Source organism: Oratosquilla oratoria, chromosome 27, assembly GCF_046742065.1.
Source record: "Oratosquilla oratoria isolate Oo_2021 chromosome 27, ASM4674206v1, whole genome shotgun sequence".
NCBI classification, from domain to species: Eukaryota; Metazoa; Arthropoda; class Malacostraca; order Stomatopoda; family Squillidae; genus Oratosquilla; species Oratosquilla oratoria.
The window spans coordinates 8,938,545-8,963,742 of NC_134803.1; the positions used below are offsets into that span (position 1 = coordinate 8,938,545).

Here is a 25,198-nt window from a genome sequence, read left to right on the forward strand (position 1 = left end):
GCTGTGACATGTGAGCTGGAGAATTACAACTGAAATGTGGAAGCATTGGCTAGCAGGAAGGAGCATAGCAGGTGTTCTGACTCTGTCCACATAACGAAATTCATTGAGAAGCTGCAAAAAAAAGGTGCGGCAAGATCCAGGCAAGGCAATGTGGACTTTGGTGAGAGAGATGGTGTCAGAGTGGTGACTATGGAGAAAGTATTGAACGAGCATCTTCACTACTCCTCATACAAGAGGTGCAAGGGCCAACTATTTCACCACCAAGGCCCAAGAGAACCTCTTTGCAAAGGCCAAGAAACTCTTCAACAAGGTCAAACACCCAGTCGAGCCGGGAATGTTCTGGTTCTTCTCAGACTAGAAGACCTTTTGCCAGGACCAGTTGCACAATGTGCAGAACAACAGGTGGCTACCCTACAGTCTGCACGAAGTACTGTGCTTCATGAAGACCAAGTTCCCTCAAACTGTGATGGTCTTTGGGTGTGTTTCCAGCAAAGGCCATGTCATGCCACCCCACATCTTTGAAGAGGGACTCAGACTCAATTCAGATAGGTCTGTTGAGTTGCTGTCCACTGTTGTCAAGCACTGGGTGGAGAGGGTGGCAGTAGGACTCAGCTCTGTTTCACACCTCCAGGAAAACCCAGAAGTGGCTGTCTGAGAACTTCTATAACTTCATCAGTCCCAACATCTGGCCCCCCAACTCACCTCATTACAACCCCATGCACTGTTATGTGTTGGGCGCAGTTGAAAAAGACACCAATCATACTACCTGCAACACCAAGGACGAGCTGATTGCCGGGACCAAACTGGTATTCAGGCATCTCTCGAAGGACACCGTGAAGGCTGTGTGCTGCAGGCTCAGATCCTGCTTAGAGGCCGTGGTGGAGGCTCAGGGCGGCTTCATTGAGTGAGCTGTATTTGGCAAAAGATCCTCTAAGAGATGCAGTTTGGATTGTGAGAATACATAAATTTTTGGCCAAGATATGGCATTTTTCTTTCCTTTCCAAAAGTGTCAAATTTGTCCCGAACACCCTGTACATGGGGAGAGGATGGCACCAAATTGGAACCAAGTATTAACCACTTCAGTACAATGATGCCTACATAAGCGTCATGAGGCACAGGTGGATACATAAAGATGTAGGCATCAGCATCTTGATTATATATATATATATATATATTTGTAGTTGTACATGAGTTACCACGGATTTTGTGAACTGGTTTGGTCACGTTTTCTGTGTTTATTATTACTCAGAGTAAAAGGGAATGAGTAATACAGCAGTGATTTTATATTCTATAATATGAGTAGTATGATGCATTGTACTTATGGCAACCGATGCTGTGCATGAGAATTTTACTTGTACTGAAGTGGTTAAGGGAGAGAGACTGGAGGAAATGGATAGCTTTAGATATTTGGGGGCAAATGTGGTGGGAAAGGAAGGAGTGGAGGTGGAGGTGGAATGTAGATTGAGAGAAGCAAGTAAATGCCTAAGGAGATTGAAAAGAGTAATGAGAAATATACGTTTGGGAATGGATGCTAATAGGTGATTGTATGAATGGATGATTGTGCTGACAGCACTGTATGGGGTAGAAACATGGAACATAAGAAAAGAAGATAGAGTTTAAATGTGTTTGAGATGAAATGTCTGAGAAGTATGGTAGGGGTCATTAGGTTGGATAAAGTGAGAAACAAGGTGAGGAGGAGAACGGGGCTGGAAAAGGAAATAGGAAATAGGGTTGATAAAAAGTACTGAGATGGTTTGGACACATGGAAAGAATGAATGAAGAAAGAGGTGTGAAATGCAGAAGTGGATGGAGTGAACATGAGGGAGCAACCAAAGATGAGATGGATGGATTGGGAAAGAGGGGGGGGGATGTCTGTTAGAAAGGAAGGGAAAAGATAGAAGATAGGAATGAGTGGAAAATGGTTGTGTATGGATGATGCTGTGATGCATGCAATGAAGTGGGTGGGTGATGGGGGAGGTGTTAGAGAGTACGAGGTCTGTTAAAAAAATATGCGGACTGATGTCATAAAGCAACATGTACTTTATTTAGAAGTTACAGATCTGGGTCCCCTTCAAGGTACTCTCCCCAACACACACACTTATCCCAACGGTGTTTCCACCTGTTGAAACAGTCCTGGTACACTTCTTTTGTAATGTCCTTCAGCTTCTTCGTCACATTTGCCTTAATCTTGGGAATCATCTCAAATCTTCCTTTCAAGGGTCTTTTGAGTTTGGGGAACGAGAAAAAATTGCAAGGAGCAAGGTCAGGTGAGTAGGGGGTGTGGGGAAGAACAGTGATTGAGTGTTTGGCCAAAAACTCACGAATTCTGAGGGCTGAATGGGCTGGAGCATTGTCGTGATGGAAAAACCAGTCGCCACTCCACATTTCTGGCCTTTGGCAATGGATGGCATCCCTCAGACATTTCAGAATTTCAGTGTAGTAAGTCTGGTTCATTGTGGAGCCTTCAGGGAGGTACTTGTGGTGAACAACATCCTTTGCATCAAAGAAAACTGTCAACACCACCTTGACCTTGGATCGAACATGGCGAGCTTTTTTGGGGTCTGGGGGATGTTTCACTCATCCACTGGGATGATTGGACCTTCATTTTAATGTCAGAACCATAAACCCATGATTCATCACATGTTATGGTCCTGGACAAGAAGTTTTCATCTTCCTCTGAATGATCAAGCAGTTCCGACAAACCTGGACGCAATGGGCTTTTTGTTCATCCGTCATCAGGTGTGGCACAAATTTTGCAGCAACGCGGTGCATCTTCAATCTTTTTGTCAAAATCTTGTAACAAGATCCAACTGATATCCCACACTCTTCAGCAAGCTCCCTTACAGTCGGACGTCGATTTGCTCGCACCAAGGTGTTTATTTTGTCGATGTGTGGGTTGTCAGTTGACGTGGAAGGACATCCAGGACACTCATCATCTTCAATGAACTGTCAACCATTCTTAAAATGCTCATGCCACTTGAAACATGCCATATGCTTCATAGCAATATCACCATAAGCCATGTTAAGCATAGCAAAAGTTTCAGTTGCAGATTTTCCAAGTTTAACACAAAATTTCACAGCAAATCGTTGCTCCTTCATGTCATTCTGAAATCTGCCAAACGAAAAAATTGCACTTTACTAAAAACTGCATAACTAATACACAAACAAAGATATCTGCAATCAGGAAATGGCGTCGTAATCAGCTGATCTGTGCAAACCTAGTGACACCAAGTGGATTCCCCTGGAACCAATTGGAGCTGCGCAATTCAAACAATCCGCATATTCTCTTTAACAGCACAGAAATGTAGCAACATCTCAAATCTTGATGTTGATGGGGCCAAATGCTTTAGAATTTACAGATAAAAATAAAATATAGCAGAAATAATTTATGCCAATATCAGCTGCAGACAATGAATATCATTGGAGTTAACAGTAGTCAGTCATTAGTGTAACCCTTTATTTACATATGTTCACTGAAGTTCAATACCAAAAATTGCAAAGTACTGGAAATGGGCAATAGTGGCAGAAGGCTATCTTTAAACTATTGTTTAGGAAGTGAACACATTACAAAAGCAAAAGAGGAGAAAGATTTGGGAGTGTTGATGAAAGACCAGTCACCTGACAGACATATCAACAGGATTGTGGGATAAACATATGGACTCCTGCAGAATATTAAAGTGGTATTCCATCATACGGATGAAGAGATGATGAAAAAACTCATCAAAACCCTGATACATCCAAGACTGGAATATGCATTAGTGGCATGGTCCCCACACAGAATGAAGAATATAAGCAAGATTGAGAGAATACAAAGGGCAGCAACCAAACTGGTCTCCAGCCTGGCAGATAAACCATATGAGGAGAGACTAAAAGCAGTGGGTCTACCAACTTTGAAAGATTGAAGAGAAAGAGGTGGCATTATTACAGTGTTTAGGTCACTAAAGGGGATAGATTGCATTGGTAGAAGAGTTCTGTTTAAAAATGGGAGGACTTTAAGGGGTCATGGAAGTAAATTAAGAAAGACCACATGTTGAAAAGATGTGAAGAAATACGGTTTTCCACACACACACACACACACACACACACACACACACACACACACATATATATATATATATATATATATACAGTGCTCGACAAAAGTTCGCGGCGCCTCAGCGAATCTAAACAAAAATGCACAAAAATGTAATTAATCATTATATTTATTGGATTTTTACTCACCTAATACGTGGTTGGGAGTCCTTTGCGCTTTAACACAGCCTCAAGACGACGTGGAAGTGAAGCAGCTAGGTTGTGGAGGGTTGTAGGCTCCAAATTATCCCAGATTTCCTGAATGGCTGCCTCGAGCTTGGGTATAGAGCTGACCTCTTTGCCTTGTAACCTCTTCTTTATAATGTGCCACAAATTTTCAATTGGGTTCAAATCAGGGCTATTACCTGGCCAGTCCTTTATAAAGTTCACTTCACAGTCGTTGAGCCAAGTAGTGATGGATTTAGCAGTGTGGCAGGGGGCACCATCCTGCTGAAAAACTGTGGCACCTGTTTTTTCAAATGATTCAGGTAAATTTTCACACAGAAGCTCCAAGTACACGTTTTGGTTCACTTTTAAGTTCTTGGGTAACACTACTAATGACCCCAAGCCCTTGCCGCTGAAACAGCCCCACACCATTAAAGTATCAGGGAATTTGACAGTACCCTTGACGTACCGAGGGTCAAGCGGGTCACTTCCATGTCGCCGGTACACCTTTGCACCACGGTTACAGGTGACACTGAAGGTGGCCTAGTCAGACCACAAAACGTCAAGCCAGTCGTCCTCAGTCCAGTGAGAGTATTTCTTGGCAAATTCAATCCTTCTGGCTTTCTGCTTCTTGGTGACAAGTGGCTTAGCAACAGGCTGGTGCCTCACGTACCCAAGCTCATGCACCCTTCGTGACACTGTCCTCACAGACACCTCACCAAACACCCCAGGGTTCTGCTCCTTCACTACCCTGGCTTGACGTTTTGTGGGCTGACGAGGCCACCTTCAGTGTCACCTGTAACCGTGGTGCAAAGGTGTACCGGCGACATGGAAGTAACCCGCTTGACCCTCGGTACGTCAAGGGTACTGTCAAATTCCCTGATACTTTAATGGTGTGGGGCTGTTTCAGCGGCAAGGGCTTGGGGTCATTAGTAGTGTTACCCAAGAACTTAAAAGTGAACCAAAACGTGTACTTGGAGCTTCTGTGTGAAAATTTACCTGAATCATTTGAAAAAACAGGTGCCACAGTTTTTCAGCAGGATGGTGCCCCCTGCCACACTGCTAAATCCATCACTACTTGGCTCAACGACTGTGAAGTGAACTTTATAAAGGACTGGCCAGGTAATAGCCCTGATTTGAACCCAATTGAAAATTTGTGGCACATTATAAAGAAGAGGTTACAAGGCAAAGACGTCAGCTCTATACCCAAGCTCGAGGCAGCCATTCAGGAAATCTGGGATAATTTGGAGCCTACAACCCTCCACAACCTAACTGCTTCACTTCCACGTCATCTTGAGGCTGTGTTAAAGCGCAAAGGACTCCCAACCAAGTATTAGGTGAGTAAAAATCCAATAAATATAATGATTAATTACATTTTTGTGCATTTTTGTTTAGATTCGCTGAGGCGCCGTGAACTTTTGTCGAGCACTGTATATATATATATATATATATATACATATACACATCAATGGTCTCCCATTTACAAAGGAGGTATCCAAAAACAAAGGCATAAAATCCACTTCCACCCATAGTTTTTCATGCATACATATACCAAAGGCCTTTTTCCCCCTTATAAGGGAGATAGCCAAAAAACAAAGGCATAAAAACCATTCCACCCTTCCCTCCCTCTTTTCTTGGCACCTCCCGGATACTGTTTGAATATAGTATGCATATAGAGCAGTATTTTATGCATACATTAGATATTTATAAAAAAACAAGGTTACTGGTATAAATACCTTAGATGGTGATTACAATAGTGTATTTAACAGTACATGTCAAAGACCAAAATCATCACTTTTTTGGCTAAGTTATACTCACATAAAAATCTGTAGTTCATAGAATAAGCCTTTCTCAAAGAAAATTCTTTATGAACATTTTGCTATACATATGTACAAATTTTAGGGAAAGTTATGAAAAATTAATTTCTATGTCAAGTCAACTTTTCAAGGTCAAAGATCAAATTAAAGGTCAAACTTTTTGTTTGACCTTGTTAGGAAATATATGCATTAATGAAATTAGTAGGGAATCTTATTAGCTTTAGAATGGTATCAGAATGGTGCAATAGTCTCCGAGATATTTGACCTTGAACTTTTTCACTTTTTGCAAATACGACATTTTTGGTCCAACTTTGAAGGGTCATATCTCAGAAACCATTTGACCTAGAGAGGTGATTCACATACATACATATACTCGTACCAAGGCTTTTTCCCCCTTACAAGGGAGGTAGCCAAAAAGGAAAAGGCATAAAATCATTCCCACCCATTCCATCCCTGAATACACTCCACACCCCTCCACCCTCCCTCTCATCTTAGCACCTTCTTAGCACCCATTGAATTTGTCTCATTAAGGGGATATGTGACACCTGGGTGGGGGGTGAATTTGGTCAAGATATAGCATTTTTCAAAACTGTGTTCAAAATGTTTGTATACCATTTAGAAATAAATCCCGACAAATAATTTTCCAGCGGCACGCAATTTAAATGTCTTGGGCGGGGGTTTAAATGGACGGAGTTAAAGGCGCAACCCACACTAGAGGGGGGCTTGCCACTTAGAACCTTCAGGCGCATTGAATAATGTTGAAATTCGATTGAATTTACACTCGCCCAATGCTTCAACGGCCAGTATGAGGGTAGAGGGGAAGGGAGGAAGGTGGAGGGATAGCTCTTGCCAACTTAGAGCTCAGCTGGACGTCAGTTACCTACTAGCTTTGAAAGAAAAATTACGCATATCTCATGAGCTCTCCTGGCAATATATTACCTTAGCTAGTACATATTACTCATTAGTGCAGTCATCATGGGTAGCAAAAAGAACATCTACAATGACAAAAAAAACAACAGTTAAAGATGGCAAACAGTCAAAGACGACTAGCCTAGACCTCACCACCTCTCACTCCACCACTGCCCTCACTTCCACCTCTCTCAACATATGTAGCCAGGTTCTACACCATGAAGTACTTTATTCATCTCGAATACAGCAAGAAAATTAGATATTAGTTATGAAATTGTACAGAGGGGAGATAAGAATGAATGTGAATTTATGATTGTGGAGAAGAGCAGTTTTTTGCCGTGGATAAATTCACTTGTTAGATGCCAGTGTGGTGAGAAGATGTATGTTGAAGTGATAGGAGAATGTGGAATGGTGAAGACATTTCAGGCAGAATGAAATTTGTGCTCTGAAAAGAGCAAATGGTGTACTTCACCAGGCGGTAGAAATGAAAGTTATGAAATACATAACAGAGTTGTGGAGGCCGGCTTACTCTGTGGGGATGTTGCAGTACAGAAAATGTGCATGGCAATGAGCATGAAAATGATACATCACAAGACGTTTAGTAAACTTTGCCATCATATTATAGAGACCAGCATAAAGAAGTGAGGAACTCTTGGAAAAAACAAGGGAACATGTACATGCAGCATTAGAAAAGGAAGACCCAACTTTACCAGAAGTAAAAGTTACTATCGATGGTTCGTGGAGTAAGAGAGGATTCACTTCCAAAGGCATCCACTGCTGGTTAAAATAAACCTCTTTCCAATGATTTAGATACCCCGAAGACCCCCAGCAGTGAGGTTTCATATGAAGAAACCGACAAATGTGCAAAAAAGCAAATTATATGATGGTGTCTGTGCGTCGCCACTACTGTGATATACTTATACTTTAGTTTTTCATTATTTAAAGTACTTATAATTAAAATATGTTGATGATTTTTACTGTACTTATCCATTATATAATAAGAATTAAGCCATGAAAAAATCAGTCAAATTGGTGAAACTATAAGCAAGTTACAGATATATTTATATTTGAAGTCGCCATATCTCCGTTCGATATTTTTTTTACATTTTTTAATCAAAAAATCTAAAATACATCAGATTTAGATGAAACTTACAGGAAATATTACATTTACTAACTGCTAGGGCTGGTCATTCAAATATTTTGAATAAGATGAAAGAGTTAGGAGTAATGATGGAAACAAGACCAAAAAAATGTCATTTTTCACGATTTTTGCCAGACATTAAAATTGAAATGCGTGTATGCAAAAGTATAAAGGAAATTGTTCAATTACTCAATGACGTGCCCTAGGTGTGCCTACTGACTAATCATAGCCAAAATATAAAACAAATTGGTCCACGTATTATGATGCTGTGCACTTTTAAGTGTCGCTACTGGTGTATGTACATGTGTACATACATCATTCTGTTTCACCTAAAATGTAGGCAACATGGATACCTATTTACCTGAGAAGTTTCAGCTCTTTACTTTAAATAGTTTAGAAAATGACCCCTAGGTGTCACGCACCCCCTTAAGAACTATAAGTACAGTAATTTGTAAGAAAATCTAAGTTGGTGGCAAAAATGATTGGTTGAATTGACATGGAATGACCCAGTAATCTGGCTAATCTACTTATGTATTACATATTTCCAAAAGGGGATGGTATTTCAAGGCTAGGGGGAGAGGAAGGAGAAAAGAGAGAGAACTAATCCATCAGGAGGCAGGCATCTCATAGAAATAATGCCTTATGGCCTTGCTATGCTGCCCCACACTTTCCTGACTGTATCTGTCACAATGCGTGATTCCAACTTCCCCTTCATGTGTACCCTTGCCCAGGTTGATAGTTTCAGATTACCCTGAACATTTAGAGGGGGTGAAGAATCAACAGTATAAGGTTTTGGATCATAGTGAAAAATGCAGAATTTTTGAGCAGATAAGAAAAAAAAGGATAATTTGAGATCATGGCATGAGGGTTCGGATATGTTTTTAGCTATAAGGTGGTAGTTTGGGGGGATGAGCGTTTGGGCATCAAAGAGAGGGGGAAGGGGGGGATGATTGGGGATTGTGCTGAGATACAAAGGGGGATATGGGGATAAAGTATGCATCTGTAAGTGTCCATATGTGTGATTATTATTCCCTGACATCCCAGACATTTTATCAAAGATAATGAATATGAAAATTATGGCATTGCAGCGGGTGTTATCCTTTGGGTGTTAACAAGAACTTTTGAAGTAAAAATAAAAAAACTCTTATCAGAGTACTATTACACTGAGGTCATAATCTTGAAACTACTTTAAAAATGATCTAGGTAGCTCTTAACTAGAATTGAATAATATAACTTTAATTATTGGTAGAGATTGTAAACATGCTATTTAAACTTCAAGTGTTGAGTTTACTATTGTACATATTTTTACAGGTTAGTCGCAATGGTCATGTCATTTATTGGGAATGTAGTGTTGTGCCTGATGAATTAGTGCCTGCCAAAAACAAGTTTGAGAAGAAAAATAGTGTTAGCACTGAAGAAGAGAAAGAGGACGAGATGATTGATATAAAGGAAGACATTATTACTGTAAAGGAGGAAGAGGAAAGTAAGTAAGAAATATATATATTTTTTCCATGAATTTTCATCTTTGTTGACTGTTAACCCCCAGTAATTCATACCTAGTTCAACATGAAATCTGTGCTAAAGAAATGCTAGGGCAGAGGCAAGAGAGAGATGACTGAGCATAAAATAAACATACATACATATACCAAAGGCTTTTTCCCCCTCACAAGGGAGGTAGCCAAAAAAACAAAGATAAACCATTCCCACCCATTCCATCCCTAATACACTCCACTCCCCCTCCACCCTCTATCCTCCCTCTTATCTTGGCACCTCCTGGATGACGGTTCATCCCTGCATCCTGTCCACTGCACTGGGTCAAAAGCAGTGTCGCAAGACACAGCACATCCACAGCAAGGCCGCTTCACAGAATCGGCAACCCCCCCTCTCCGTCCCCCCATGCAGAAAAAGAGAAAACAGGGAGAAATTCCTTTGGGCTGTGTCAAATTTTTCTCACACATACTACCTCGCCCCCCCCCCTTCCACCTCATGCATCACAACCTCATCCATATACAACCATTCTCCATTCGCCCCTATCTTCTGTCCTCTCCTGTCCTTCCTCCACAAACATTCCCCTCTTCCCCAAAACCTCCCCCCCCCCCATCCATCCATCTCATCCTAGGTCACCCCCTCATGTTCACTGCCTCCACTTCTGCCTTCCACACCTGTTTTACTAGTCTTTCTTCACTCATTCTTTCCATGTGTCCAAACCATCCCAACATTCTTTCATCCCCCCATCTCCCAACTCCCTTACCACCCCTGGTCTCCTCCTCACCTCCTCATTTCTCACTCTATCCAGCCTAGTAACCCCTATCATACTTCTCAGACACCTCATCTCAAACACATTCAAACTCCTTCTCTCTTCCTCCCTTATGTTCCATGTTTCTACCCCATACGGTGCTGTTGGCACAATCACTCCTTCATACAGTCTCCTCTTAGCATTCATTTCCTAATGTCTATTTCTCATTACACTTTTTAAGGGGGTCGTCGCGCTCGAAAACGAACTTCGTCAATTATGATCGGAAGTTCGCGAATTGTTAATATGTTATATATACATATACTGAGATGTTCACCACCAATTTTCATATCATTTGGTTGAAAAACAATGAAGTTATTAGTAAAAAACAGTTTTTGACCAATTACAAAAGTTCTATCTCCTCACTTATCCATTGACTGAGCATGCTGAAAAAAATACCACAAATGCTCCATAGCAATACCTAAAAAATCATTGTGGCGTTTTTGGAATTTCCTCTTAGTTTAGGAGAAATAATTTTTTTTTAAACGTGTCATATTTTTTTTTCAAAATGCAATATATCAACTTCTATCATGAAAAAAAAATCCCCACAATAAAAAGTTTGCAAATTTATTCAGCTTTCAAATGATCCAAACCCCATTAAAATCGCCCGAGTAGTTACGGAGGAGATAGAAAAAATGTAGAGAAAAGGGTAGTTTTGAGATATTGAGCTTTGAAGTTCAAAATACATTTCCTTGCATTTTTTTGTATTTTTCATTTCGATTTTTTTCTCTGCGCCAATCTTCATGAATTCTATGTCATTCACATGTTATTATAAAGTGTAGCTGGTACCTGATCCCCCGTTTTACGAGGTATCAGGAGGTCAGAAGGCGAGGGTTTCAGGAAGTGACGTCTCTCATTGTCTCCAGGTTTGCTTAATAAAACCCCCCGGCTTGAAATCGGAGCTGAAAGATAGTTAGATAGAGATAGATAGACTTTATTTGGCAATGAATCAACGTTTTTGTCTTGTTCAAGTGCTTTTGTAATGATGGAATTGACTCTAACCAAGTGAGAAAGAAGATTATGTGTCCTTCCAAAGTTATGATCAATGACAGTCGCTCTTGTGATGAAAAAAAAGCACACGGAGCGTCATTTGTAGTCTCGTGATGTATGAAACGTATGCTCGATGGTTGCGGTGGCGTCATGTGAGAAACGAGGATAAGGGGGGCGGAGGAAGGGTTAACACATGTCGCGCGTCGCGGGCTGGCGCAGCAGCAGCACTGTTCAAGGTCACTGCTATGAGTCGTCACCAGTATCTCAATGATTTTATTCAGTTTCTTAGCTTTCATGAAACACACGCTTCTTCTTCGAATGTTTAGGCATTCTTGAAATGATTATAGCTTCAAATAAAAGTAAATAAAAGTTCTATATATCTATCTATCTCCAAGGAACGAGAATTCGATTTCTCTCCACAATGATTCGCTCAACTTACGTACCGAGTGAACAGATCGCAGACTAGGATGTGTTTCCAAGTAGTCTATATTAGTAAATAACAAAATACAACGCATTTGTGCCATTTTTATTGCGATGAAATAACTTAATCGAACATTTGTGCAGCGAAAGTGTACTAGAAAGTGGGGGTGGGTCAGAAAAATAGCCATAACTCCTTTATTTTTTGGTATTTCGCTGAAATATTTCAGGACTGGCTTGCCAAAGGCCACTAGATGACAGGGATTTTTTTTCGAATATTTCGATTTTTTTCGGAAATTTATCGCGACGACCCCCTTAATCCACCAAGGCATTTACTAGCTTCTCTCAATCTACATTCTATCTCCACCTCACTCCACCCTTTACTGCCACATTCACACCCAAGTACCTAAAACTATCCACTTCCTCCAGTCGCTCTCCCTTAATGCTCACTTCCAGTCTGCTGCCACTTTCACCCCTTGTACAACTCATCACCTTACTTTTACCCACATCTTCAACTTCCTTCTTTCACACACTCTCCCAAACTCTGTCACTGACTTCCTTAATCCCTCCTCTGATCCTGCTGCAAGTGCACTGTCATCCGCAAACAACAGCTGGCTCACCTCCCACTTTTCTCCATTTTCTTGAAACATCTCCAATCCCTGACCCACCACCCTTGCATTTACCTCTCGCACCACCCCATCCATGTATATGTTGAACAGCCAGGGCGACATTACATATCCCTGCCGAAGTCCCACCTTTACCTTGAACCACTCACTCTCCATTTCTAAACCTGACACATGCTCTACTACTCTCAAAAAAACTCTTGACAGCTCCTAGAAGCTTTCCTCCTCTCCTGTATATCTGCAGAACCTCTCACAGTGCCTTCCTGTCTACCCTGTCATAAGCCTTTTCCAGATCCATAAAAGCCCAAAAAACATCCTTACCTTTTCCTATAGCTTTCTCACATATCTGTCTTATCACAAATATCTGATCTACACAACCCCTATCTGTCCTAAATCCACACTGTTCCTCACCAACTACTCCCTCTGTTCCTCTCCTAATCCTCTCAATCAAGATCCTCCCATAAGCCTTCCCAACTACACTTAACAAGCTAATCCCACTGAAACTACTACACTCACACTTGTCCCCCTTTCCCTTGTGGAACTATAAAGGCACTCCTCCAGTCCTCCGGCACTCTACCCTATCTCAAACAAACATTAAATAACCTCACCAGCCAGTCCACCATCACTGTACCTCCTTTTTTTTTAGACATTCTGCATGACATCCATCCAGACCAGGTACCTTACCTGCTCTCATCATCTAAACAACTGCCTTCACTTCATCCTTCCTTATTTCTCCTCCATTTTCCTCACTCGTCACGGTCATTTTCTTAGCATTTACCACTGCAACTATCTTCCCTTCCCTATCCTCCTTCACATTAAGCAATTCCCTAAAATATTCTGCCCATCTTCTCCTTACTGCCTTCTCTTCCATTATCAACTCTCCATCTGCGCCTTTTACCTTTTCATCTCTACTTGATTCGCCTCCTCCTCCTCTCTTTATTTCTTTCCAAAACATCTTTTTATTACTTTCAAAATTTTCTGTCATACTCTTACCCCATTTCACATCTGCTCTCCTCTTTGCCTCCTTTACCTTGTACTTTACTTCTCTTTTCTTTTCATTGTACCTCTCATATGACTCCCTCATCCTATTTTGTAACCAATCTGTGAAAGCTCATTTCTTCTCTTCTACAACCTTCTTTGGTTCCTCGTCCCACCATTCACTACCCTTCCTTCTGTTTCCTCCTGTCCTTCTTGTTCCACACACCATCTTTGCACACTTTGTGACTCCCTCCTTGAACCATCCCCATTCCTCCACCACTCCTAGCTCTACTCTATTCTTCACTTCCTCCCACTCCTCTCTCAACCTCTTCTTGTACTACTTCTCCTTTTCCTTTTCATTTAAAGAGCTCACTCTAAGCACCTCCCTACCTTTTGTCCTTTTCCTCGTTCTCCATCTATCCTCCACTCTCAACTTGCCTTCCACCAAAAAATGATCTGATATTCCCTCACCCTCTCCCCTTAGTACATGTACATCCTTAACTCTTCCTATTATACTCCTATCTACCACTACATAGTCCATTAACACTGTATCTACCACCCATCCACCACCCTCTCCCCTGTGTATTTATGCTTGACTTTTATATATATATATAAATATATATATATATATATATATTTGAATATCTGGGGAGCAGATTCTCTTGTATGCATGCAGTGTTAAAATCGACAGCGTTAGTGAGGTTGTTGATCTTCTTGTGAGTATTCTCCAGTTTTCTAACCAATATTCTGCCATTTAGAGGGTGGGCATATACCAAGTTGCCAAAATGATTCATTTATTTCAACATTTCGTCTAACAAAGAGACATCTTCAGGAAATTCTGTAACATAGATAATAATGACGTACAGAAATATAGAAAACAACATGTAAATCTAACCAATTATACAAATATAGAAGCAAATATCAATAAATGCGCAAATTCACACAAAATAAACACTATACATGGGCTGATGGGGACCGTTACTTACAATAGTTAAAAGGTCCGATGAAATGACGAAGAAAACCCTTCGCTCGGTGACATATATACACACCTAGCCGGCTTGGGTGGTGGTGGAGGGCGGGAGAGGGGGCGGGGGTGGTATCTCATTAATACGAGAAGAAGAGGGTTGGGGGAGGGGTTGGGGGGTTAGGGGGTTGCGGGGTCGGTTGGGGGGAGGATGGAAGGAGTGGGTAGGAGGAGGTGGAGGGGGGGGGTTTCGGAGAGAGGTCATGCTAGGTAGTAGCTTGGTGCTGCTATACAAAGCGATGACAGAAGTCATGTTGCATTGGATATTAATGATAGGACTACATTCTCTGATAAACATAGCTTCTAGAAGCTTAAGTTTATGTACATCCCATCCTCCCCCCAACCGACCCCACAACCCCCTAACCCCCCAACCCTCTTCTTCTCGTATTAATGAGATACCACCCCCGCCCCCTCTCCCGCCCTCCACCACCACCCAAGCCGGCTAGGTGCGTATATATGTCACCGAGCGAAGGGTTTTCTTCGTCATTTCATCGGACCTTTTAACTATTGTAAGTAACGGTCCCCATGAGCCCATGTATAGTGTTTATTTTGTGTGAATTTGCGCATTTATTGATATTTGCTTCTATATTTGTATAATTGGTTAGATTTACATGTTGTTTTCTATATTTCTGTACGTCATTATTATCTATGTTACAGAATTTCCTGAAGATGTCTCTTTGTTAGACGAAACGTTGAAATAAATGAATCATTTTGGCAACTTGGTATATGCCCACCCTCTAAATGGCAGAATATTGGTTAGAAAACTGGAGAATACTCACAAGAAGATCAACAACCTCACTAACGCTGTCGATTTTAACAATGCATGCATATATATACATATATATATATATATATATATATAATATATATATATATATATACATTTTATATATATATATATATATATATATATATATATATATATATATATATATATATATGAATGTATTTGTCATTATGAGACACTTTCAAGAATATTCCAGAATGATGGCACTAATGGGTTTAGGTACATACATACATATACCAAGGCTTTTTCCCCCTTACAAGGGGGATAGCCAAAAAGAAAAAGGCATAAAATCATTCCCACCCATTCCACCCCTGGATACACTCCACACCCCTCCACCCTCCCTCTTATCTGAGCACCTCCTGAATGACGGGTCATCCCTGCACCTTGTCCACTGCCCTGGGTCAGAAGCAGTGTCGCAAGACACAGCACATCCACAGCAAGGCCGCTTCATTAAATTGGCGACCCCCCCCTCTCCGTCCCCCCCATTGCATAAAATGAGAGGACGGGGAGAAATCCCTTCGGGCTGCATCAAATTATGCTCACACCTACTACCTCCCCCCCCCCTCCCCCTGCCCATTCCACCTCATGCAATCACATCATCCATATACAACCATTCTCCATTCACCCCTGTCTTCTGTCCTCTCCCATCCTTCCTCAACTGACATTCCCCTCTTCCCCAAAGCCCCCTTCACCCCATCCATCCACCTTATCCTAGGATGGAATAATACACCTATTTATCATAGCATTGTGAATAGTGATGTGGAATGTACTCCATTGTTATGTGTAATTTATGCTACTGTACTAGGGTATTGGCTGCATGTTATTGTACAGTAGAAATTGTATAGTTGCCTGCACCCAGTGCTGTAGGGACTGTTTTGGTGCGCCTCTATGGACTAGAGCCACACATCATTTGTCGAAGCATAAAATCTCCATTCCCAGATGAATGATACTACTTTCTGTACTACAACTAGCCTTCTTTCATGCTGTTCCCTTGAAACTGTCCTTTGCTATTTCTTTGAGTATGCCTTTTCTTTTCCCTCATGTCTCTTGTGGTAGTGGAAGGAAAGAATTCTGCCACCTTGATTCCCATGAGAGTCATAAAAGGTTAAAAAGTGGAATGGAGTGATGGGACTACTGCAGATATCTTGCTCTATGTTCGTCCTATGAGAAGTCAAGGCATGAGATGGTCTGGGAGAACTTCGACCAGAACCCCAAAGTTTGGATCATTAGATGTGAGTTGCTGAGGCACAGGTTAGAGCAAAAGAGAAGAGAATGGCAGCATTTTTGTGATAAAGAAGATGGATATGTTATTGTTAAGTGAAACTAAGTTGAAAAGGGAGGGGTGATTTTGAGTTTGGGAGTGTGGTGGGGAGAGTGTTGGGAATGAAAAGAGGGCAAGGGAGGGAAGGAAAAGCTCTGCTGGTAAGTGATGAGACAGGTGGGGTGGAGGGAAGTATATTCAAGGTTGATGTGGTTGCAGGTGAAACTGGGATGGGAGATGTGTGTTTTTGTGAGTGCATATGGACATGGTAGTGAGAAAAGTAAAGAGGAAAGAGAGTTTTTTTTTTATAGATTTAAATAAGTGCTAAGTTTTAGAAGGAATGTCAATGTAGTAGTGCTGGGAGATCTCAGTGCTAGAGTAGGGGATGAGCCAATAGATTTAGTAGTTGGGAAGTTTGGAGTGCCATATAAAAATAATAGTGGAGAGTTGATGTTGGAGATGTGTCTAGAAATAAAGTTGATATCTAACACAATGTTAAAGAAGAAAGTCATAAATAAGTATATGTTGTTGTTGTTGTCCTTCCCTAGACTGTCTGTCCGAGCAGTCCCGTCTCCCCAAGGAATGCTACAGTCGAAACTGGGTTTTCCCACAAATCCTTTATAGAGTGTATGTTGTGTTATTTGTGTGCATGATTGTGTATAATGCAGTCTTCCATTATGTGTTGTATGGTATGGGGTGAAGTGTTACATCCTGGGCAGCTGTTCACAATGCGGTAATCCAGCCTCTTCTGGTAGCTTAGAAGTGCTGGGTGGTGGCCGCACCGCAGTCTGGCCAAGTGGACTCTGTCCTTTCGTAGGAGAGAGGATTCAGAAGGGTGGATATCAGGGGGTCTGGCATGCAGCTGTGTGTTGTCTTTCAGTGTGTTAATGGAGGGGTGAGTGATATGATTATGAATATGTTTCCGGAGGCTGGTATTTGGTGGTTGTGGAGGAAGAGAAGAGAGTATTTGTGCGTAATAAAGGTCTTTGGGTGTTGTTTTAATGTTTCTTGGTGTGTGTGGGTGTTCTGCTATGTAGTGTAGCGGGTGTGATGTGTTTGTGGTGGCTGCGGCAAGTGTTTGTGTGCCTCTCATGTCGAGGTGGTCCTTGACTTTGAGGACTTTTGTTTCATGGTGTAAATGGTCTGTTGGTGTTGTATTTGTGCAGCCTGTAATTGTTTTTAGGGCTTTGTTTTGTATGATTTGAAGGGTGTTGTGGTGTGTCTCACTGAGATTAGGAGCCCATGCAGGACTCGCATAATTCAACACTGAGCGTATGCATTGTTTGTATATTGTTATATTAGTTTCTTTGTTTTGTCCAAATGTCGTTCCAGTGATTGACTTAAGTGTGTTAAGTCTAGGTGTGCATTTGTTTTTTATGTTTGTGATGTGTTGTTTGAAAGACATGGATGTATCGTATGTTACACCAAGAATTTTCGGTGTGTTTGTGTGTGGTATTAGAGTGTTGTTGATGTAGAGATGAGGTATGTATTTGTATTCTATTGTCCAGTTGGTGAGAAGTGTTGCTGTAGATTTGGTTGGAGCTATTTTGAGTCTGTTTGTTATGAACCATGTGTTGAGTGTATCAAGGTATGGCTGGATTATTTCTGCAGTTTTGTCTGTGTTACGATGTGTGCATGTGATTGTTATGTCATCTGCGTAGGAAGAGATTTGTATTTCTGAGTTGTCTTGTTTGGGTAAGTCATGCATGTATAGATTAAATAGTGTGGGGGATAGAACTGAGCCCTGTGGTACTCCATTCTTAATGTTTCTGATGTGTGATGATTGGCCATTATATGACACGTAAGCATTCCTACCTGCCAGATAATTGGCCAGCCATCTTTTGGTGTTATTGTGCACAAATATATCGCACAAACTACAACCATGTAATTCATAAACAATCCATATACTGGCACATGATCTGAACACACATCTTCCAATCTAGCTTAACTCACAAACAGTAGATCAATGAGAACACAAATTATTTGAACAACTTCCAACCCATTCATAATGAATGTATATGTAGAAAATGGTGGTGGATGGAAAGGTGGTGTAATCTTTAATGGACTGTGTAGTTGTGCTCAAAGAAAGGATAGAGAGAATTCAGGATGTCCATGTTCTTAGGGGAGAGTTGGGGAGTGTTAGATCATTTTTTTGGAGGAAGGGAAGTTGAAAGAGGAGGATAAGTGGAGGAATAGAAAAAGGGTAGAAGGGAGAGAGGTCATAAGGTATAAAGTAGAAGAGGAATATGTTTGTTTCAAGGAGGAAGTGACAAGGTGAGCAAAAATGGTATGTGGAACGAGGAGGATGGGAGGGAATAGTAGGTAGGGTACTGAGTGGTGGGATGATGAGGTAAAGATAGAAGTAGAAGAGAAGATGCAAGCATATGTGGATTGGTTGCAATGTAGGACTCAGGAAATATATGAGCGTTCTATCATAAGTCTTATTGAGAAGTGATAAGATGGAAGATCTTGAATGATTTCCATGTTTGTGTTAGTAGGGAAGTTGAGCATGTTATGTTAGGGGATGTTGATTGTTGATTGTGTTTGAGAGGTTGTCCAATGGAATTGTTGCTGAAATTCCTTATGAATGGGTTGGAAGTTGTTCAAATAATTTGTGTTCTCTTTGATCTACTGTTTGTGAGTTAAGCTAGATTGGAAGATGTGTGTTCAGATCATATGCCAGTATATGGTTTGTTTATGAATTACATGGTTGTAGTTTGTGCAATATATATGTAATAGTGTAAGATGTTTTCTTTATTGTGTTTGGATTGTGATTGTTTTAGTTGGTGTCTGTGAGTGATTGTCTGGTATGTCTTATTTTGTTGGAGAAGGGTATGCTTGTTCACTAGTGTCATGGCCCACCCTTGTATCATGTGTTTTCTACTCTTATTGTTGTGTAATCAGTGAAGGAGGGTATTGTTATTTATGGTGTCAGTTTTGTTTATTATATAATATATAGGAATGAGATATTGAATGATATGTCATCTTAACCTTTAAAGAAATGTATTAAGCCAACTGGGAACACTTACACAATAATGAAATGGGGAAATTATGATACATATACCAATGGCCATTTTCCCCTTACAAGGGAGGTAACTAAAAAACAAAGGCATAAAATCCACTCCCACCAATTCTATCTTCACATACTCCACTCCCACTCAACCCCCTCCCTCCCTCTTATCATGGCTCCTCCTTGATGATGGATCATCCCTACATCTCACTGCCCTGGGTCAGAACCAATGTACCAAGGCACAGCACATCCACAGCAGTACCACTTCATTAAATCAGCAACTCTCCCCCCCTCTCCATCCTTTCATGCAGAAATGGAGAAGACAGAAATCCTTTCAGGCTGCATCAATTTATTATTCACACATACTCCCTCACCCTACATCCCCCACCCACTCCCTTCCATGCATCACAGCATCATCCATACACAACCATTCTCCATTCACTCCTATCTTCTGTCCTCTCCCTTCCTTCCTCAACAGACATTCCCCTCTTTCCCAATGCCCCTTTTACCCCCATCCATCCATCTCATCCTTGGTCACCCCCTCATGTTCACTCCTTCCACCTCTGCCTTCCACACCTCTTTTACTAATCTTTCTTCACTCATTCTTTCCATGTGTCCAAACCATCCCAACACTCTTTCATCAATCTTTTAGATGAACATTAATCAACCTCACGAACCACTCCACCATCACTGTACCTCCCTTTTTTAGACACTGCACGACACCCATCCAACCCAGGTGACCTGCTGTCATCATTTTAATAACTGCTTTCTCCTCAACTTTCCTTATTTTTCCTCCATTTTCCTCTCTCTTCACTGTCTTTTTCTTAGTGCTTCCCAATGCAACTACCTTTCCCTCTCCATCCTTCACATTTAGCAGCTCCCTGAAATACTCTGGCCATCTTCCTCTTATTGTCATCTCTTCCATTATCTTCTCTCCATCTGCATCTTTTACCTTTTCTTCTCTACTTGATTTGCCTCTTCCTCTCTTAATTTTTTTCTCCAAAATATCTTTTTATTACTTTCAAAAAATTCTGTCATACTCATTCTGCATTTCACATTGCTCTCCTCTTTGCCTTCTTTATCTTATGCTTTACTTCTCTTTGTACCTCTCATATGATTCTCTTGTCCTATTTTCTAACCAATGTATGAATGTTTGATTCTTCTCTTCTACATCCTTCCTTGCTTCATTCCACCACTCACTACCCTTCTTTCTATTTCCTTGTGACTCCCTCCTTGCACCATCCCCATTCCTCCTCTACTCCTAGTTCTACTATCTTTCACTCCCTCCAACTCCTCTCTCAGCTTCTTGTACTCCCTCTCATTTTCTTTCTCATTTAAGCAGTTTACTCACCCCCCTACCTTCTGCCCTTTTCCTCTGTCTCCATCAATCCTTCCACAAAAAAGTTATCTGATATTCTCCCACTCTTTCCCTTTAGAACATGTACATCCAAAACTCTTCCTACTCTTTTGGTTACCACAATGTAGTCCATTCTCGCTCTATCTAGCACCCTTCCATCCACCACCCTCTCCCATGTGTACTTATGCTTGACTTCCTAAACACTGTATTTGCCATCATCAACTCTCTAAACACATCACCACCAACTCTCCACTAAGATTTTTTCCTGGAACTCCACACTTCCTAAATACTCCATCTATTGGTTGATTTCCTACCCTAGCATTATGAACTCCTAATAACACTATATTGACATTTCTCCCTAAACAATATGCATTCATTTAAATCTATCCTATTGTATGGTCAATAATAAAGGTGGAGTAAAACACGGCAGGTAAACTTCTATTGTAATTGTACGTGGAATGTACAATCTACGTCTTCACGTCACTCTCACGACAGTCAAGAAATTGAACTGTATTCACCCTAAGTAAGCTCACGACTGACTGCGTGCGTGACAAGGCTTGAGTAGCGTGCCCTTAAATAGTTGCTAAATCTAATTTTTACAATTATAATTTTTGACTCGTGCACAGAAATTTACATTCATACACCTTTCAGTTACACAACAACTTAAATTTGATAGTAATAATGATCTATATCCCATTCATTCAACTTTCGCATTACAAATAAATTGATAATTACTTAATAGGTACCAATGGCAATAAGTAAGTTCTCGAACATTCACGCTGATACGCATGTACAAACACACATACAGAATTTCTAACTATGCATTTATCTGAATCTACATGAAGCATAATGCTAACAAAATAATAATACAATAATCCAAAAAGCCTCACCTTTTCTCTACACTTTTCTTACTACCAGGCCCATATGCACTTACAAAACCCCTATCTTCCCAGTTTCACCTCCACATTAACCTTGAAGAAACCTTCCACTCCACCACACATTTACCTATCTTATCACTTACTAGTATAGCCACCCCTTCTCTCCCTTGTCCTCTCTTCACTCCTGACACCCTCCCAACTACACTCCCAAACTCAAACTCGCCCCTTTCTTTCAACTTGGATTCACTCAATACCAACACATCCATCTTCTCACAAACTACTGTCTATCTCTTCGCTTTTACTCTTATCTGTACCACATCCACGCACATTAAAAGACCCAAACCTAAGGGTTTTGGTTGGAAAACTTGTCCCAGACCCCTTTGCTTTTTTTTTTTAGGAATGTACCCTTTAGGGCCACAGAAATATCCTCATCCCATTTTTGTTGCCTTTTATGACTCAAGTGGGAAGACTTGGTGTCAGTATTCTTCTCCCCCACCACAGGGTTAAACAGAAAAAGGAAATGAACATTCAGAGTAGTGGTACAGGACAGTATGAAGACTGGGGTGACAGCATAACAGAGGGACAGTTGCAGTATAATAAAGTATCATTTCTGTATGAATAGAGATTTCCTCTCTTACAGACAAAATGATTTGTGGCTCTGGTCTGTAGGACAGCCCCATATAGCCTCTAAAGCAACCCTGTGCAACCTGCGGCCCTTTCTACTAAAAATAAATAAGCTATAGTGCGGCCCTCAGAGAGAGAGAGTTACCAACTAGAGCCCACTGAAAGTTTTACTAAATTCATAGTCTTATGTACCAATTTTACCATATTTTTTCTATTTCGTTCACTAAGGTACAGATTTTAATTATATTAGAACAGAAAACAACATATTACTTGAAATCTTTAATTATTAGATTGAGTGATCCTTGGCTGTCTGTCTGAATGAGTCTGACACGTATGATCCCAGTTAACCAATATTAAGTAATTATTTATGTTTTTACATACATACATATACCAAGGCTTTTTCCCCCTTACAAGGGAGGTAGCCAAAAAGGAAAAGGCATAAAATCATTCCCACCCATTCCATCCCTGAATACACTCCACACCCCTCCACCCTCCCTCTCATCTTAGCACCTCCTGGAAGACGGGTCATCCCTGCACCTTGTCCATTTATGTGTGTACATTATAATAATAAGGTACGGTAGCCTTTCATTTGCCCATTTATAGTAAGGAAAATACATTTGTTTCGGACAATTCTTATTTTTGTGATCCCAATTTAAATAAAATCAGTAACAAACTAATTATCTATCTTTATCAGTATAATCTCACATAATATGTCTTCGATCGTAGTAACATGAAATAGTAAGGTTATGTGGCCCTCCATACCAACAGTCGTGACTAGTGGCCCTTTGGGAAAAAAGGTTGCACACCCCTGCCCTAAAGTATCAGTTGCATGTTACTGAGCAGCATTTAACCCCACAATAACATGCAGCCAATACCCCAGACGGGGTATGATACTAATGGTACTAATTGGATATAAAAGCAAGTGCAATTGGTAGTCATTATGAGATATCAAAGACTAAAGAGAGAATGATGATCTAAACATCAGAAGAGCTTTAACATTTAGACAGTCTTTGCCCCTGAAAAGTTTGGATGTAAGAAGTTTTATTGTATATCATTATTTTTACTTGCATTATATTCTAACTTCATAACCTTTATTTCCAGAAGAACCAGAGCTATATAAATTTTATTACACAAGGAAATTCAGGATCTTCATTGATAAACTTCTGACACAAGACTCTACAGAAGAAAGTAGTAAAAAGAAGAAAGTTTTGGTAACAGCTGCAGCATATCAGAAATCAAGCCATATTATGGTTGTTGGCTGTGCATCTGGAGAATTCCTGCTGTTGGATATGTCAGATGAAGGAGCACTTCTTCATTCTCTACAGATTTCGAGTCAGGTGATATCTTAAAAGAGATGGTTAATTGAATAATAGTAGTACAAGTATATTCAAGTAATACAAGGACTCAGGTATATTTGAGGAAGGACGGGAGAGGACAGAAGGGGTGAATGGAGAATGGTTGTGTATGGATGATGATGTGATGTATGAGGAGTGGATGGGGGATGGGGGGTGAGGGAGTATGTATGAAAAATAAAATGATGCCACCTGAAAGGATTTCTCCCCATCTTCTCCATTTCTGCATGAAGGGCCAGAGAGGTGGGGGGTTGCCTATTTAATGAAGTGGCCTTGCTGTGGATGTGCTGTGTCTTGCAACACTGCTAACCTGGGGCAGTGGGCAAGATGCAGGGATGACCTGTCATCCAGGTGGAACCAAGATAAGAGGGAGGTGGATGGGGATGGAGTGTGTGGCTACCTCCCTTGTAAGGGGGGAAAAAGCCTGTGGTGTGTGTGTATATATACAGTCACTATCTGAGTTACGACATACGCGAGTTACGACCACCCGTACTTACAACCAGATCTAGCAGATGCCTATTATGAGTTTACTGTACATGTCTGGCAGCACAGCGCGTAAGATAGTTGTGGCAACCGGCATCGCATATGGCAGTTATGGCAGAGATGGAAAAGTTGCTATACACGTGGTTGGAAGATAATAGGCAAAGAAATGTGAGAGTGATGTTGCAAGCAGTGCAAAGTAAGGCTACAAGTTAATTTCACATGTTGAAAGAACGTGCAGGTGAAGAATACGCTTCACATGAGTTCATAGTAAGTGCTGGGTGGTTTTGTTGCTTTCGAGAGCGTTACTAGGTTCACCACGTGTTGTCGAAAGGTGAGGCTGCTAGCAGTGATGCGCCTGCAGCTAAGGCATTTGTGGAAGAGTTTGATAAATTATGGATGAAGGATATTTACATACTTATGACCACGTCTAGCTGATGCCTATTATTAGTTTACTAATACGAATACACTATAATAAGTATTTTCTTTCTTTAACTTACCATATCATATTAACAACTAAGCAACTGAAAACAATACTGTATACAACTGTAGGAGAGAAGCCAAATGCAGAGTATGGGATCCAATGTATTTAACGTTTTGCCCACCAGGGCTTCTTCAGAAATAACATAGTGGACAAACATCTGACTCCTTATATAACCCAAGCTTGCGGGGAGAAACAAACATGAAACTGGTGTTAAAAAAAAAAAAAAAATAGAGACTGAACAACTTCACACCAGGCTTAATGACCCCCTTGTGGGTTGATAGCCTTAAAAAAGTCCACTATGTTATTTCGGGAGAAGCCCTGCTGGGCGCAACGTTAAATACATTGGATCCCATAATCTGCATTTGGCTTCTCTCCTACAGTGCTGTTGCAGTCATTGCTGTACCTATATCTCACACTTAGAATGGATTGAAATGGATGAGAAAAATAGATCTTAAAATTCACATATATTTAGAGTACATACAACAATTGAAGAATTAAGAAAAAATTATTAAAAGAAAACTACAATTTAAAAAACTT

The 25,198-nt window shown here is 40.8% G+C and overlaps 1 protein-coding gene across 2 annotated transcripts in view; it reads left to right on the forward strand.

Annotated features, from left to right (window-relative positions):
* The window catches only part of LOC143039884 (periodic tryptophan protein 2 homolog), a 132,593-nt gene that overhangs the window by 28,157 nt on the left and 79,238 nt on the right, over positions 1-25,198 (forward strand). For both annotated transcript variants that reach the window (XM_076210203.1, XM_076210204.1), the window contains 2 exons: positions 9,415-9,586; positions 23,447-23,682. In XM_076210203.1, coding sequence (XP_076066318.1) covers positions 9,415-9,586; positions 23,447-23,682 — 408 coding nt within the window. The remainder of the gene's footprint in view (positions 1-9,414; positions 9,587-23,446; positions 23,683-25,198) is intronic.